The following is a 16402-nucleotide window of genomic DNA, read 5'->3' on the forward strand; positions in this document are numbered from 1 at the left end:
TAAATCCTTATACCTACTACACTATGGAGATGTCTCTGCTTTGACTCCCCCGGGGAGTTTTAACCCACAGCTATCCACTTGACCACCGGAGAAGGAGCCTTTACACCCCCTATAGAGCAGTCCCTAGGCTATCACCTGAGGGGGAACTCTGGACCACCCTGATGTCCTATTAAAAGCATCCAGGACCTCTGAAGGGATCACAAAGGATTCCAGACACTACCTAGACTGGCAGATGACATCAGGAGAAAATAATATATATAAACGCTCATTAAATTGTGCGTTCTGGTGAGTGCGCATTCTTTCCGCACTTTATTTCACAAGCACCTTACTAATAGGAGGATACAGTTACATGAAAGCACCTGGAGTCACTTCAAGTCACTTCAAGTCACCTTATATGACAACTAACTGACCACAATATTCTCTATTTGGCTGAAAAAAAATGAAAAAAGCCAATTGAACCCAATGTCATTTTAATTCATACCTTAATCTGTTTGATTTCATACTGGATCCTTTTGATGGGATTCCCATAGACATCATTCCCGCTGTCCACTTCTTTACCCACAATGGCCTTGGCTCGAATCACTGCATGGAAAGAGTGGAATGGATTAATATAGAGCGGTCAAGTATCTGCAAGTCTAAGCCCTCCAGCAGCACATGATAAGTCTGGAACCTAAAAGTGGACCTGCAGGGTGGATTTGATTTATATCAAACTGATTTAAATCATGATATAAATCACGATTTAAATCACTAGTCAGTAAGGCTTGATGTAAATCCTAGTTTTCTACATAAAGACTAATTCTTGCTGGTATAACTTTAATATACAAGTAGATGAAGATTTTTAGAATAACAACTTTTCATATTAGTTTTTTTATCCCCAGTTTAATAGGTTAATCATTCATATTTGGACAACTTTTCTGTTGTACTTAGGAAGGAGAAAAATAATCATTACCTTAATAATAACAATTTAAATAGATTTATTCATCTGAAACAATAACATTCCAGCATATGTGATTCGCTTAAACATCCATGTTTGGTAACTAATTTGGCTAAACAAAATATATATATTTGAAGAAACTTAGACTGTCAGCCCCTCCCCCTCACACTTAGTTTCACTTTCTTCTTGTGCAGATCTATTCCACTCCAAACAATCAGAAAAATATTGTTTCTATTCTATTCACTGAACGTCTTGAAACTTCGCACTGAAGGGGTTGATTCTGTATTCATAGGTTTGTAGAAGTTAGGATGAAGGTCTTTTTCTTAACTCTGTTCATGTTATAACATTTTTGCTGTGAAGAAGAGGCATGTGATCTCCGCTGAGACAAATTCAGAGAACTGCAAAAGTAAACCAATCATCTGTGATAATATCTTGTAGGCAGAGAAACTACCCAATAATCTTACAGAAACCTCTGGAAGAGCATGACATTGTGAATGGATTCATGGAATTTATGTACCAAAAAAATGAAACATATACAGCCTTATTCTACATAATTAAAAAACGAATCTTTATTTCACGATGGAATAACCTTTGGATGGTAATATATTTTCCTCAAAAAGCAATTTATTTAAAAAAATCCGATTTAAATAAAAAAAATCCGATTTAAATTAAAAAAATCCAATTTTTTTGATTTTTTTAAAAAAATCATTGATTTTTATCCACCCTGTGGACCTGTCACCTACACACAGAAAAAGCCCCAAACCAGATTCTTCTACAGAGATTCTTTCCTAGATACCAATATATATGTGACAGTTGGGAACTTCCTTCTAGATTTCTACAAAAAAACTGCATGAAGTTGTCATCATTTATACAGATGAAGAGAGAATAAAGGAGCCTCCCATCAAAACACTGGAGTCTGAAAGTATTCATTCCATTAAAATGGTGCAAACGAAATCTGCATAGGGTCTAATGCGTTTCAGGGGCTCAAAAATGCTTTCTAGACTTGAGATATACCTGGAAAAGAGAAATGAAGGAAGATGGTTTTCATTCACATCTCAAGCCCTGGGAAAAGGGACATTCTTGGGACCCCGAAAAGCACTGGCTGTACAGGCTGAGTTTATTTAAACCATTTTATTGGAATAATTAGGTTTTGGATTCTGAAGTTTGTGCTCCTGATCTTTCCACTTTACCAATTTCACTCTCAATGGCTATTGGAGGTTCTTCTGTCAGTGAGAGCTGCCGGCCCAATGTCATGCCTTGTGAAAAAGATACACTTCTGACACCGGTCTAAGCAATTCAGATTCAGTATATGAAAAAACACATACACAGAGTTTAAAGTGGTTGTAACCCCTTACATATACCTAATTCAGTGGCTGACCTCAGAGATGAAACAAAGCTTCCTACATAAGTTGTACCTGTTTATCTGTAACAGTTTTCTCCTACATCCATTCAAAGTATAGAATTTACACAGGACCTCTCAGCTCTGAAAAGCAGGGGGGCGGGGAGCTGAAGTTACATCAGTGAGGAGAGCTCTGAGAGCTGATTGGGAGGGATGGGACACCCCCCCCCCCCCCTCCATTCAGCATACAGGAATAGAGCTAAGGCTGTCAATCTGCTGGAGGTCCCTCCCGTCAACATTTTGCTCTTGGTGTCAGGAAAACTATCAGAAATGACTCATGCTCATAGCAGAGGAACGAGGCAGTGTACAGAAATGACACTTAGGGGTTTATCTACTACAGATGGATAGTGAAAAATCAGGCTCACTTCTGCAAAGAAACCAATCAGCTTCCAGGTTGCAATGCCAAAGCTAAACTGAACAAGCTGAGGTTGGAAGCTGATTGGTTTCTATGCAGAAGAGAGTCTGATTTTGCACTCCAGTTTTAGTAAATAAATCTTTTAGTGCTCTGGACTGAAACAAGTACACACCATAGAGGGATATGCTTTGTTCATATTTCATGTCTGAGGTTTGCAACAACTTTAATACTTTTCATGGGACAAGGAGAAAATGGAAAAATGTTCCCAATGGGACACAGATGACAAAAAGAAAAACAGGGGTTATAATCCTCTGATATGCTATCCATAATGAAAAAAAAGATATAAGTTTAATTCTACTTTAATTCATCTGAAATTAGAATCACTTCTGTTGCCCTATAAAGGCAGTCAGATGTTTCCTTCCATTTTCCAACTAACATTTTGCAAGGAAAGGCTGAAATTAGAATGGCTGCTGGGTATGGATGATGTGGGTCCCAGACAGTTCTCATTTCAGATACTCTGAAAAAACGAGGTCAGTAGAGCCATTGTGTAATAATAGCAGAATAGGCGTATTTCAGCCATGTCAAGTGACCTATTCAGAACCGTGCCACACATCCCGAAATAAACATGATACTGCCTTTGAAGCAATCATTAGTATCTCAGCATCCTTTTGTAGATGGGGTTGGCTTTAAAGCAGCAGATGGGGTTAGTCAAGGTGTCCGGGAAGTGATTAATAAACTCCTGAAATGAACGGTCAGCGATCATTTATATAGGGTGGTGGAGCAAAAACGATGGTTGTGGAGAACAGACAGATCCAACTCAGTTCCTCTCATGTGCTGCTGAATCATTAGACAAAAATGCATCCAAAATCTGAGAGGATTTGTTGGAAACAGAGAAGCTTTGTGGAGGGAACTGCTAGTCTGCACTTTCCAAGCCAAAACCAAAGCAACGGAGCCAAGAGCTAGTGCAGAACGCGTGATGGGAGAGAGCGAGAAACAGGAGACAAGAGAGGACACTGATAAAATGATAGGCAACGATAAAAGCACAGAGGATGGAAACGGATAATACGACCAAGTGCAACACAGACATGCCATCATTGTAGAGGGATCTCCAATCTACGGCACTGGGTGACACGTTTCTGGAAATCAAGAGAGGAAAGGGCGAGGCGCACTATAGACACCTCCAGCTTACCATGGGCAAAACAATGAGAGAGGGTTTACAATCCCCCAGATGAGCTTCAGAGATTCATTTATAGAAATAAAATGGGTGCCTGATCCAGGCAAAAATGACTGTCACTCAACGCAGTGGTTCTCAATCACTGGGCCAAGGCCCACTGCTTGGCCAAGGCCCTCATCCTTTCGGGTCTCCAGCCAGCTGCAGATTCCCTAACATTTTAAGGTGTCCCCCAACCTCCCACCTCTAAACCTCCCACAGTTCCTCCAGTCCCTTAAGAGTTTGCAGCCCCCACAGTGCTTCCCAGCCTACCACAGTACCCCTCAAACTAGTGCAAAGTTCCCCAGCCTGCTGCAGAGCCTCCAGCCCCCCTTAGTGTTCTCAACCACCAACATTTTCCCACAATGCCCTAAGTCCCCAGCCTAATGGGGAGACCCCAAGCCCCCTCCAGAAACCTAATCTCCTACAGGGCGTCCAAGTGCACTGTTGATTCCCTAAAGTGGTTCTAAAGGCAGAAGGTTTTTTACCTTCATGCATTTTATGAATTAACACTGACCACCAATGTAACAATGTAGGAGACATTCCTCCCTCTGACCACCACCATAAGGGATATTCTTCCCACTGACCACCAATGTAAGAAATATTCTTCTCACTGTCCTCTAATGTAGGGGGAGTTCTTCCCACTGACCACCAATGTAAGGATCAGTCTTCCCACTGACCACCAATGTAAGGATCAGTCTTTCCATTGACCACCAATGTAAGCAGCATTCTTTCCACTGACCAACAAGGTAAGGAGCATTCTTCCCACTGACCACCAACGTAAGGGGGTATTCTTTTGACTGACCATCAATGTAAGAGGCATTTTTACAACGTACCCCCGAATCTTGGGGTCTCCGAGACTTGAATATAATCTTAGGGGTTCCTTTTGGGTAATAAGGTTGAGAAAGGCTGCCCCTTTCCTTGCCTAATCCTCCGGACCCCGATGCATATAGCAGCCATGATGCCTCGTACTATAGTCCTAGTGGTCTGTACACCATAAACTGCCATACACATCCCCAGATTAGATATCTATTATAATGCCTGAAAAACCAAGTGTTCATTGGTCAGCGAGATTACATGACCGCACTGACCAATGATTAGCGCTTCTTTCTCCGGGGACACATTACCTAAAGAGGAGCCTAATATGTACATCTCATTGGTCTACATGGTCACAAGGCTGCACAGACCAACCAGCACTTGCCATTACGAACATTATGAAGGATGTTCACTTTGGAGCTGTGTATTGTGGTATATGGACTGCTACAACGGCAAAATGAGGCATCGCGGCTGCTATGTTCAGTGTGGTCTGCAGGGGTGGCCAAGGTATTTGAAGTTAGTTCATCTTTTCATTTTTTGTGAAAAGGTAAACTTGCCTTTTAACCACCTCCCGTCCGGCCGTTGTATATAAACGGCCGGACGGTGGCAGTGCAGGGTCGGGATGGCCGTTTATAAACGGCCTCCCCGCACCCTGCTTGTGCGTGCTCCCTGTGAGCGCACAGCACCGCGATCCGGTGCCCGCTGTGTCCTCCGGACACAGTGAAACACTGATCGTCGGATGGGATCTCTGTGCGAGGTCCCGATCATGTGATCACTGATTGGCCAATCAGTGATCACATGCAGAGTAGTAAGCAAGATGTCACTTGTGGCATCATTGCTTACTACGTGTGAAATCTGTGAATGATCACAGAGGTCACATGGTACAAGGCTATTCACAACTGCCTTGTACCATGTGACAAGCTGTGACCAATCACAGCTCACTCAGTAGTTCTCAATGGCTGCAAGAATGCAGACAGAGAGAAAGAGAAATGATTGCTTTTACATCCTATATGGGTGTAAAAGCAATCAGTGTAAAAAAAAAAAAAAAAAATCTTCACCCCCCCCACCATGGTGACACTGTACTGCTAGGGTGACAGTATGTAAAAAAAAAAAAACAATAAACAAAAAATAATATAAAAAAAGTAAAAAAAATGTTGAAAAATTATAATTTTTGGTTATAAACTAATTTTGGTTTTTTTTTTTTTGACAAAAAATATAATGGAATGATTGCTTTTACATCTTTTATGGGTGTAAAAGTAATCAGTGTAAAAAAAAAAATCTTCATCACCCCCCACAAGTAGTACAGTGTCACCATGGTGACACTGCACTGCTAGGGTGACAGTATGTAAAAGAAAACAATAAATAAAAAATAATATAAAAAAAGTAAAAAAAATTTTAAAAATTATAATTTTTGGTTATAAACTAATTTGGGTTATTTTTTTTTTTACAAAAAATATAATGGAATAAATTTTGGCCAAGATTTACGATGAAATACTATTTATTTGCAAAATTTTATAAAAAAAAAACACTTTTTTTCAAAATTTTTGGACTTTTTAATTTACATAGTAAAAATAATAAAAATCCCAGCGGTGAATAAATACCACCAAAATAAAGCTTTATCCGTCTCAAAAAAATGCTAAAAATTCCTATGGGTACAGTGTTGCATGACCGCGCCATTGTCATTCAAAGTGTGATAGCGCTGAAAGCTGAAAATTGGCCTGGACAGGAAGGGGGTGAAAGTGTCCGCACTGGAAGGTGGTGAAAGTGTCCAGACAGGAAGGGGGTGAAAGTGTCCGGACTGGAAGGGGGTGAAAGTGTCCAGACTGGAAGGGGGTGAAAGTGTCCAGACTGGAAGGGGGTAAAGTGTCCAGACAGGAAGGGGGTGAAAGTGTCCAGACTGGAAGGGGGTGAAAGTGTCTGGACTGGAAGGGGGTGAAAGTGTCCGGACTGGAAGGGGGTGAAAGTGTCTGGACTGGAAGGGGGTGAAAGTGTCCGGACTGGAAGGGGGTGAAAGTGTCCGGACTGGAAGGGGGTGAAAGTGTCCGGACTGGAAGGGGGTGAAAGTGTCTGGACTGGAAGGGGGTGAAAGTGTCCGGACTGGAAGGGGGTGAAAGTGTTCGGACTGGAAGGGGGTGAAAGTGTCCGGACTGGAAGGGGGTGAAAGTGTTCGGACTGGAAGGGGGTGAAAGTGTCCGGACTGGAAGGGGGTGAAAGTGTTCGGACTGGAAGGGGGTGAAAGTGTCTGGACTGGAAGGGGGTGAAAGTGTCCAGACTGGAAGGGGGTGAAAGTGTCCGCACTGGAAGGGGGTAAAAGTGTCCGCACTGGAAGTGGTTAAGGCACAGTTTGCCTTACTAACCCTCAAGCTGAAGATGTCCCCCCGCAGTACCTCCTTTTCACCATAAGATGTCCCCAGTCTTCTGGGTTCAATGATGTCCAACTTCACTCAACTGGACAGACCGGTGACCTGTGAATGTGCTGAATTTACAAAAATCTAAACGACTTTTCTTGGTCAGGAGTTCATATGAAAACGTTTGTTTCTGGAACGCGGCCGGGAGAAGCACAAGATAAACAGACTGAGTCAAGCCCTGCGAGTTCCAGAAAACCAAAATATCAGCTGAGAGCACGTGAGAGAAGAGGCATCAAATGACAGTCTGCCTTGGATTAAACTCCGCTTCAACTTTTCTACAGTTTGGGATGGAACATCTGTTTTAAATCTTTGAAGTGAACCTGTCCTGGGGTTAAGATGCTTAGACCTGACCACACACTTTACAATCTGATTGCACAATCTCCAGATCTATATTGCAATGCACGTGGTTGCGCCACACTAGGCATTCAAGGGGTTAAAGCAGGCAGCCTTTAGCTGATACGCCTCCTCACCGCCTGTCAAATCCTCTAAAGACTGATCCAAATGCAGATCACTCTTCTGAAACCAAAGCAAGCGTGAACGAGCCCCACGACGGGATTTTGCCTCATTTTAAAGATTTCCTAGCACTTCCTCTTGTGTCACCAGGACAGGAAGTGAAAGAAAATTTTATCTAATGCTAAAAAAGAAAACGTTTGTTCTCTTTAGGCCTGGTTCACACCTATGCAGTTTTCAGTGCGTTTTCAGTTTTTGAAGAAACGCACTACAGTCCATTTAACATGGTTTCCTATGGGTCACATTCACATCAGTGCGTTTTTCTCCGCTGCATTTTTTTTTTATAAGGATCGGCGACTTTATTTCCCCACAGAAAATTGCGTTTTTGGGTCTGCAGACTTCAACAGAAATGTAGCGGAAATGCATTAAAAAAAGCATAAAAAGCGCAGTGCTTGCTTTTTTGATGCATTTCTGCATTATTTTTTTTGCTGGCTTCTTCTGCACGGCAACAGACACAGAAACCTACCAAATACACAAAACGCATTAAAAATGCAAACCGCATCAATCGCAATTTGCATACGTGTGAACCAGGCCTCAAGGGCTTCCTCAGACGTGCGGCCTGGGAGCTGTAAAAGCAGGAAGTTGAGCTGCAGTTTTAACCCCCCCAAGCAAGGACATGCAGCCGCTCAAAAATTAAACCCCCTGTTGCATTTGGCTGGCAGTACTGCCGCCAAACGCGACCCACTAGAACTACTGAGGCCATGCCGCCATGCAATGCTTGTGGTTGCAGTATGGTGGTTCTGTCTTCAAAAGAACCATGAGAAGGTGATATATTGCCCCCCCCCAGCCACCTATCAACTGCCCTCTGAAAAGCGCTCTACCACAGATTGCTTTTCAGAGGGACAGCAAAGGCTGCCACACGTGAAAATGAGCCCTAATCCAACTACGCCCTTCAGAATTAGCTGCCAGCATTGGCTGTGAATCAGGAAAGCCCTTTTACCGGACTTTCATTTCTATGTTTACTCCTTTTTTTAAAATGTCCAGCCTAAACTTAGCTCTTGTTATGATATTCCATGGAGAACACGAGCAACAGATCTTTCCTTCCAAAAGATATTTTTACACCTCCTCTCCACCACCATATAATTACACAACGAGAACCGTATTTATGTGCTAATATATTCGAGGAAAACTTATTACAGAAAAAAAAGGCACAACCTAGAAGAACTACAGGAGACAGCCAACTTCTCTATAGTTTCCACCCATTCAGATGGTCCCAGATCTTTAACCCATTCATGGCCAGAGCTGTTTTTGCATACAAAAAATAATTTTATTCCTGAAGATTAGTTAAAAACCCTAACATTTTGGTGAATACAATCGTGGTGTTTCCATTTTTTTATGTCACACAATATTTGGTCTATCCTGCATAAACATTTAGTAAAAAATATATACTATACTGCCAAAAGTATTGGCCCCGCCCTCCAAATCATGTGATTCAGGTGTTCCAATCCCCTCCATGGCCACAGGTGTATAAAATCATCACCTAGGCATGCAGACTGCTTCTACAAACATTTGTGAAAGAATGGGTCGCTCTCAGGAGCTCAGTGACTCCAAGCGTGGTCCCGTGATAGGTTGTCACCTGTGCAATAAGTCCATCCGTGACATTTCCTGGCTACTAAATATTCCACGCTCAACTGTTAGTGGGATTATAACAAAGTGGAAGCAACTGGGAACAACAGCAACTCAGCCACCAAGTGGTAGGCCACGTCACATGACAGGGCGGGGTCAGTGCATGCTGAAGCGCACAGTGCGCAGAAGTCACCAACTGTCTGCAGAGTCAATAGCTAAAGACCTCCAAACTTGGTGTGGCCTTCAGATGAGCACAACAACAGTGTGTAGAGAGCTTCATGGAATGGGTTTCCATGGCCGAGCAGCTGCATCCAAGCCTTACATCACCAAGTGCAATGCAAAGCGTCGGATGCCGTGGTGTAAAGCACGCTGCCACTGGACTCTAGAGCAGTGGAGACGTGTTCTCTGGCCAATCACGTTTCACTGTCTGGCAATCCTATGGACATGTCTGGGTTTTGCGGTTGCCAGGAGAACGATACTTTCCTGCCTGCATTGTGCCAAGTGTAAATTTTGGTGGAGTGGGGATTATGGTGTGGGGTTGTTTTTCAGGGGTTTGGCTTGGCCCCCTAGTTCCAGCGAAGGGAACTCTTAAGTCGTCAGCATACCGAGACATTTCGGTCAATTTCATGCTCCCAACTTTGTGAGATGAGTTTGGGGATGGCCCCTTCCTGTTCCAACATGACTGCACACCAGTGTACAAAGCAAGGTCCATAAAGACATGGAGGAGCCAGTTTGGGGTGGAAGAACTTGACTGTCCTGCACAGAGTCCTGACCTCAACCCCATAGAACACCTTTGGGATGAATTAGAGTGGAGACTACGAGCCAGGCCTCCTCCCCCGACATCAGTGCCTGACCTGACAAATGTGCTTCTGGAAGAATGGTCCAACCTTCCCATAGACACCCTCCTAAACCTTGTGGACGGCCTTCCCAGAAGAGTTGAAGCTGTTATAGCTGCAAAGGGCGGGGCCAACTCAATATTGAACCCTACGGACTAAGACTGGGGGGCCATTAAAGTTCATGTGTGTGTAAAGGCCGGCCGACCAATACTTCTGGCAATATAGTGTTTATAAAGTTAAAGTGATGTTAAAGGCATTTTTTTAAAATAATAAACATGTTATACTTACCTGCTGCTCTGTGCAATGATTTTACACAGAGCAGCCCAGATCCTCCTCATCTCAGGATCTGCTGATGCTCCTGGCCCCTCCCTCCTGCCGAGTACCCCTAGAGCAAGCAGCTTGCTATGGGGGCACCCAAGCAGGTTAGCTCCCAAGCCACTGCTCTGCGTGTTCATTCACACACAGAGCCACATCTTGGCCCTGCCCCCTCTCTCATTTCATTGGCTCACTGGCTGTGAAAGACAACAGTGGGAGCCAATAGCTCCCGCTGCTGTCTCAGCTAATGAGTAGGAAGAGTCCCCAAAAAAGCCAAAGCTCTCATGCACATCCCTAGATCGTGGTGGAACTCACGTAAGTAGAATGCATGAAGACGAAAAAACCTTGAGCCTTTACAGCCACTTTAAATTTTTGATACAAAATGCAATTTATTACCCACTTTTTTGGTAAAATATAAAAGAGAAGTTCTGCTGAGTAAAGCTTTAAAAAAATCTCCCATGTGATATATTATGTCTAAGCCAGGTTCTCCATCATGAGGCATCAGGGGACTTCTAGACCCCTGATGTCTCACCTGCCTTCCACTGACGGTAATGGAGTGCAGATCATGTTCCTTTAGCTTCTTTCCTGGCCACAAGGACCAGAGAAAGCGACAAAAGCAACCGGAAGCGACATTTTACATGTTGCTTCCAGGTCCATTCTAGCTAGGGAAGATCACAGAATGGATATTAACTGGTTCACTGGTCTCTGGTCTCCTTCACCTACAACCAACCAACACCTCCCATGCGGATTCTGGGCTTGCAAGTGAGACAGCGAGCCAAGGAAGCATGGTGGAGGGGTGACTGCACCATGGAAAGGGGGAGGGGGGAACTCTGGGAGTCACAGTAAGCAATCAGGCAGGAGTGTGTGTAAAAGGAGTGACGTCAGAGGACCTTAGATTTCCAGAGTGTAGGACAGGAGAGGCTGCCGGGACTGGTCTAGCAGCACAGAGGAGCCTGCACGAGCAGAGGATCAGGTAAGTAACAGTACTTTACACTTACACATTACTTCCTATGATCATCAGCTCCATCTAGTGGCCATAATGAGTTATTTTTTAACTAAAATACATCAATAAGGAAAATACCGCATTATCGCCACTAGATGGAGCTGACAATCATAGGAAATAATGTGAAAGGGTAAAAGCAATGATCCTCTGCTCCTGCAGGCTCCATCTGCACTGCTAACTGGCTCTGGCAGCCTCTCCACTCCTACATTCCGACCATCTATGGTCCTCTGGAGTCACAAAGGCTGAGGGGCCGGAAATTAGTCAGGGGGTGTCATCTGATGGGGAAGTGGAGGATCAGGTACGTAAAAGTGTTTTTCCATCCCCAAGACAGAAGTGAGCAAATAAACTTTGCAGTGCAAGCACAGCCCCACCGCAAGGGAGGGTTTTTAGTTTTCCTGGAGTTTGGCTTTAAGTAAAAAATGACCAGCATTCGCATAGCACATTATTTTATACACAGACCCCTAAATGTATTCTATTATTTTTAATACAAGCAATTTATGTACCTGAATCTGACCTGGTATCAGCCTTTTACATTCTACATACAGCAGACCTCAGAATGTGAGAGGAAGAAGCAGTACAAGCAGGGGCGGACTGACTATTTGGAAACTTGGGCACTGGCCGAGGGCCCGGGGTCAGTAGGAGGCCCCATGAGATGCCCCGGTACCTTTTTCATAGGCTTTTTTGAGTTTGGGCAAGGACACAGGGGCCCCATGATCCCCTATTGCCCATGGGCCCCATGAGTTGTCAGTCCGCCTCTGAGTACAAGAAGCCAATATGTTCATGTGCTGACAAGAATTATGCTGATAGGTGGAGAGATCAGAGTGGCAGAGAGATGAGCTCATCATTGTGCTGCTTCCCCTTTCACTGTCCAGTCACACGCTGGGGGCTGGTCCGAGAGGAGGCTGAGACTGAGGATATCTAGTGGCAGAATAAGAGTAGTACAGCAGAAATCTCTGAATCAGAGGTGAATATTGCAGCAAAAGATGGTTTTATTTTAGCTTTTAACCCTTTGAGGACCATAAGATTACGGAACGCCAAAATAATCAATTTTTTGGTTTTTAAAGTTTGTACACTTCAGTTGCTGTAACTAAGCCATTTCATGAAATAATTGGCAAAAAGCTAGATCCATTTGTTGTTTGTTGATAAGAACTAATATTTTGACTCAAACCAAAAAAAAAAAAAAGAGTTTTAAGTTCTTAATCAGATGATACACGCAATTACAAACATGGGACAAATACGTCCCTTGGTCCTCAAAGGGTTTTAACCTCCCTGGCGGTATTTCTGAGTGTAGCTCGGGGTAAAATTTCTATACCAAAAGCGGTAACCCCGAGCTACACTCGGGCTTACCATGCGGCGCTGCATAGGTAGTCCCTGCAGCACTTACCTTGTCCTTCGTTCCCACGATGTGTCCCCTGCAGCGTCCCCGGCCATCTCCTCCGGCCGATGCCGGCATCCGGCTTCTGTGTTCCGGTCCCCGTGACACCGGGACGTACGGGCGCCGCCGGCGGCGGGAAACTTAAAAAATTAAAAAAATTTCATTTTTTTTTTTTTCAATTTTAAATAGTAAACATTGCTGTTTCAACCCATTTCACATACATATTGTCCCGAGTGCTTTGTCCTGCGCCCTGCCTGCATTTTGTCTGTTCTTTCTGCCTGGAAACTTAGAAAAGTCCATGGCGTCCAAAAAGCGTCCCTTTACGTCAAAAGCGGTTTTAGACCGGCTAGAGAACAGCGATAGTAAATCAGAACCACTTACAGAATTGAGTGATAATGATTTGTGGGGAAATTTTCCTAAAAATTACAGCCTACAATAAAAAACTATTTCCATGCGAAAAAATGGTACCGCTTTCAGCACAAAAAATCGGAAGGAATCATACCGCCAGGGAGACTAAAGGGCAATTCATTTTTATCGCATTAGGTGATCCCCTAGTACCGCAACCCAAATCTGCTCTTGTCTATGCCCTACTGGTTTATAAGAAACCTTTGGAGGTGACCACTGCTGGTTTCTCATTCTGCAAATGCTAGTTGCCTAGCCATGATACTGACCCTATTGCTTTAGTACTTTTTAAATCACTGACCCAGAACAATCATACATCGAAGGATTTTGGATTTCTGGATCTGCAAATGTATTTATAGTGTTCCTTTCCATAGCCTTTCAAGACTGAGACAACAGGAGGGGCCAGAGCATGCCAAGATGTACACGATGGAAACCAGAAACTAGGCCCAGGACACTTCTCTAATGAAGAGTTATAAGATGAGCTAGGCCAATACTCTCCACCCATGACAGAAATATCTTTTTTATTCAACCATACACTATACAATCTGATTATATAATATCTGTGCAATCTCATATTTACCAAAACTATGAGAACAAACCTAAACAATCCAATTAAATTGTATCCAATCAAACAGGCCCTTGCACTACATAGTTGATGGTAGATCCAAAGCTGGCCATATACTATACATAATTGTTGGCAGGTCTCAAGGAGATTGTACAATCATTCTCCTTATTTCATTTATGGGGGGAGGGGTACATCCTGGCATGATCTGTCCTGTAGCCAATGCTGACATTCAGCAGCAGCCGGCATCCCTTCCGACCGCAGGCCTTGTGGTCTGCAGACTTCCTGAGTAATATATTTTAGCTCAGGGCTACACAGGGGAGTACGGAGGGGATTCGTCACCTAGATGAAAGCAGGAGAAACGCTGCTGAGCAAAAACGCTAAAACAAGAGAATTTACCGACACTCAGCAAGAAAGACGAGCCTTCCTGCTGGCCAAGCACAATACGGAGCTGAATATAACTGTCACCAACCACATCCACATCCTCTCACCAGCCTATAGAATAAATACGCAAAGTTACAGCTCAACTCCGGACAATGTTCTTTTCAAAGCCCCAAAGAAGCTCCTGTACGTCTATGGCAAGGCAAGGGACAACACATCGTTTAGATGTGAATAAGCCCCTTAGGATGAAACCAATATCTGGTGTTGAAGTTCTTCTGGGATCAAGATTAAAATCGCTCAATTGTGAATGGGGCACACTGTCCGGCCAACAGGTCCTGGAAGTCCTTTGGCACATCTGCACAAGCTCAGAACATTTCCAATGCTTGCACAAAAAAACAGCAAAATATTGGGGCTTTTGTAAGGTTTGGTTCACACCTACAGGTGCAAGGAAAACATGCGCATTTCTGTATGTTTTCAGCATGTTCCCATACATCTTGGGTAGGGCAGCTAATTCATTTTAATGGGCCTCCTTACAGGTGAGAAACACAGAAAAGAAGTATTTGACTCTTTTTCAAAAACACACCAAACTGCATAGTGCTGTGGCACCGTTCAGTTTGGCATGAGCGAAACTGCGCACATTTGCAGATGTGTGGTGGTACCATTAACAATTCACGGAAGGGCAACATGTTTCTCTGCATGTCGGGAAAGTGTATGATTTTCTTTAGATTTACCAAAACTATATAATATGAGGACAAACCATAACAACACTTCCAATTTGTATCCAATCAGGCAGGCCTTCATACTACATAGTTAATGGTAGATGTAAAGTAGTAGTCTCCATTTTCCTTGTAGTCTCCATCCCTCCTAGTAGTCTTTATCCGTCTTGTAATCTCCATCTTTCGTGTAGTTGTCATCCTTCCCTTTAGTCTCCATACCTCCTTGTAGGTCTATACCTACTTGTAGTCTCCATACCTCCTTGTAGCCTCCACACCTCCTTGTAGCTTCCACACCTCCTTGTAGTCGCCATCCTTTCTCGTACTCTCCACCCTTCCTTGTAGCCTCCATACTTCCTCAAAGTCTCCATTCTTCCATGTAGTCTCCATCCTTCCTGGTTGTCTCCATCCTTCTGTGCAGTTGCCATCCTTCCCTTTAGACGCCATCTTCCTTGGAATCTCCATCCTTCTTTAGGAGTCTCCAAACTTCCTTGGAGCCTCCATCCTTCCATGTAGTCTCCATTTTTCTTTTAGTCTCCATGGTACCTTGTAGTCTCCATGGTTCCATGTAGTCTCAATGGTTCCATGTAGTCTCCATCCTTCTGTATAGTCTCCATCCTTGCTTATAGTCTCCATCCTTTCTTGTAGTCTCCATCTTGAACCCAGCATCCTTCCTTGCAATCTCCATCATCCTTGTAGTCTCCATTCTTCCTTGTAATCTCCATCTTCCTTGTAGTCTCCATCTTGTAGTATCCATCCTTCCATGCAGTCTCCATTTTTCTTTTAGTCTCCATGGTTCCATGTAGTCTCCATGGTTCCATGTAATCTCCATCCTTCTGTATAGTCTCCATCCTTTCTTGTAGTCTCCATCCTTTCTTGTAGTCTCCATATTGAACCCAGCATCCTTCCTTGCAATCTCCATCTTCCTTGTAGTCTCCATCCTTCCTTGTAGTCTCCATCTTGTAGTATCCATCCTTCCATGTAGTCTCCATGCTTCCTTGTAGTCTCCATCCTTCCTTGGAATCCCGTGTGACAGGGTGACAACACAGGAGCACAACTTTCTATAACATGAAATAGCTAGAAGAATATATTTTTGAAATAACATTAAAGCTCCTTCCTATCTATTGAAATGCGTGTGTGTGCGCATTTTTTGTGAGATTTTGCCCAACATGTTTTGGACAGCCCATTAATTTCAAAAGGCTTCCCTAAATGTAAAAATAACACAAAAAGCCTATGACCCTTTTTTTTTTGCACCACACCAAAATGTGTGGAAATGTATATGTGTTGGTAGTCGTGAAAACGCATTCACTGGTAAGGTGCGTTGGTAATGCAACCGCTACGCGCCTGAAAAAGAGATGCGCTTTATTTGAACATTGCAAGAATGCGCACAATTTTTCACATTTTCCCACAATGAACAAATATGAACCTAGCCTAAAATGTAAAAGCTTATGAGATTTTGGAGATTAGGTTTACATCTGTTTAATCCGTTACTGGCTACCCCGGCCATAGTTAATAGTTACTACATAGTTAATGGTAGATCTAAAGTAGTAGTCTCCATTTTCCTTGTAGTTTCCATCCCTCCTGGTAGTCTCCATCCCTCCTAGTAGTCTTTATCCT

General features: G+C 43.5%; 1 protein-coding gene across 1 annotated transcript in view; it reads right to left on the bottom strand.

Moving 5' to 3' along the window:
- Positions 1-16402, bottom strand: part of TIMP2 (TIMP metallopeptidase inhibitor 2) — a 66879-nt gene that overhangs the window by 20398 nt on the left and 30079 nt on the right. The window contains exon 2 of the mRNA XM_089672080.1: positions 482-582. Within this exon, the coding sequence (XP_089528206.1) occupies positions 482-582 (101 nt within the window). The remainder of the gene's footprint in view (positions 1-481; positions 583-16402) is intronic.

This window comes from Staurois parvus, unplaced genomic scaffold (genome assembly GCF_062004578.1).
Source record: "Staurois parvus isolate SC_StPar_1 unplaced genomic scaffold, SC_StPar_1.0 ptg000003l, whole genome shotgun sequence".
Classification (NCBI taxonomy): domain Eukaryota; kingdom Metazoa; phylum Chordata; class Amphibia; order Anura; family Ranidae; genus Staurois; species Staurois parvus.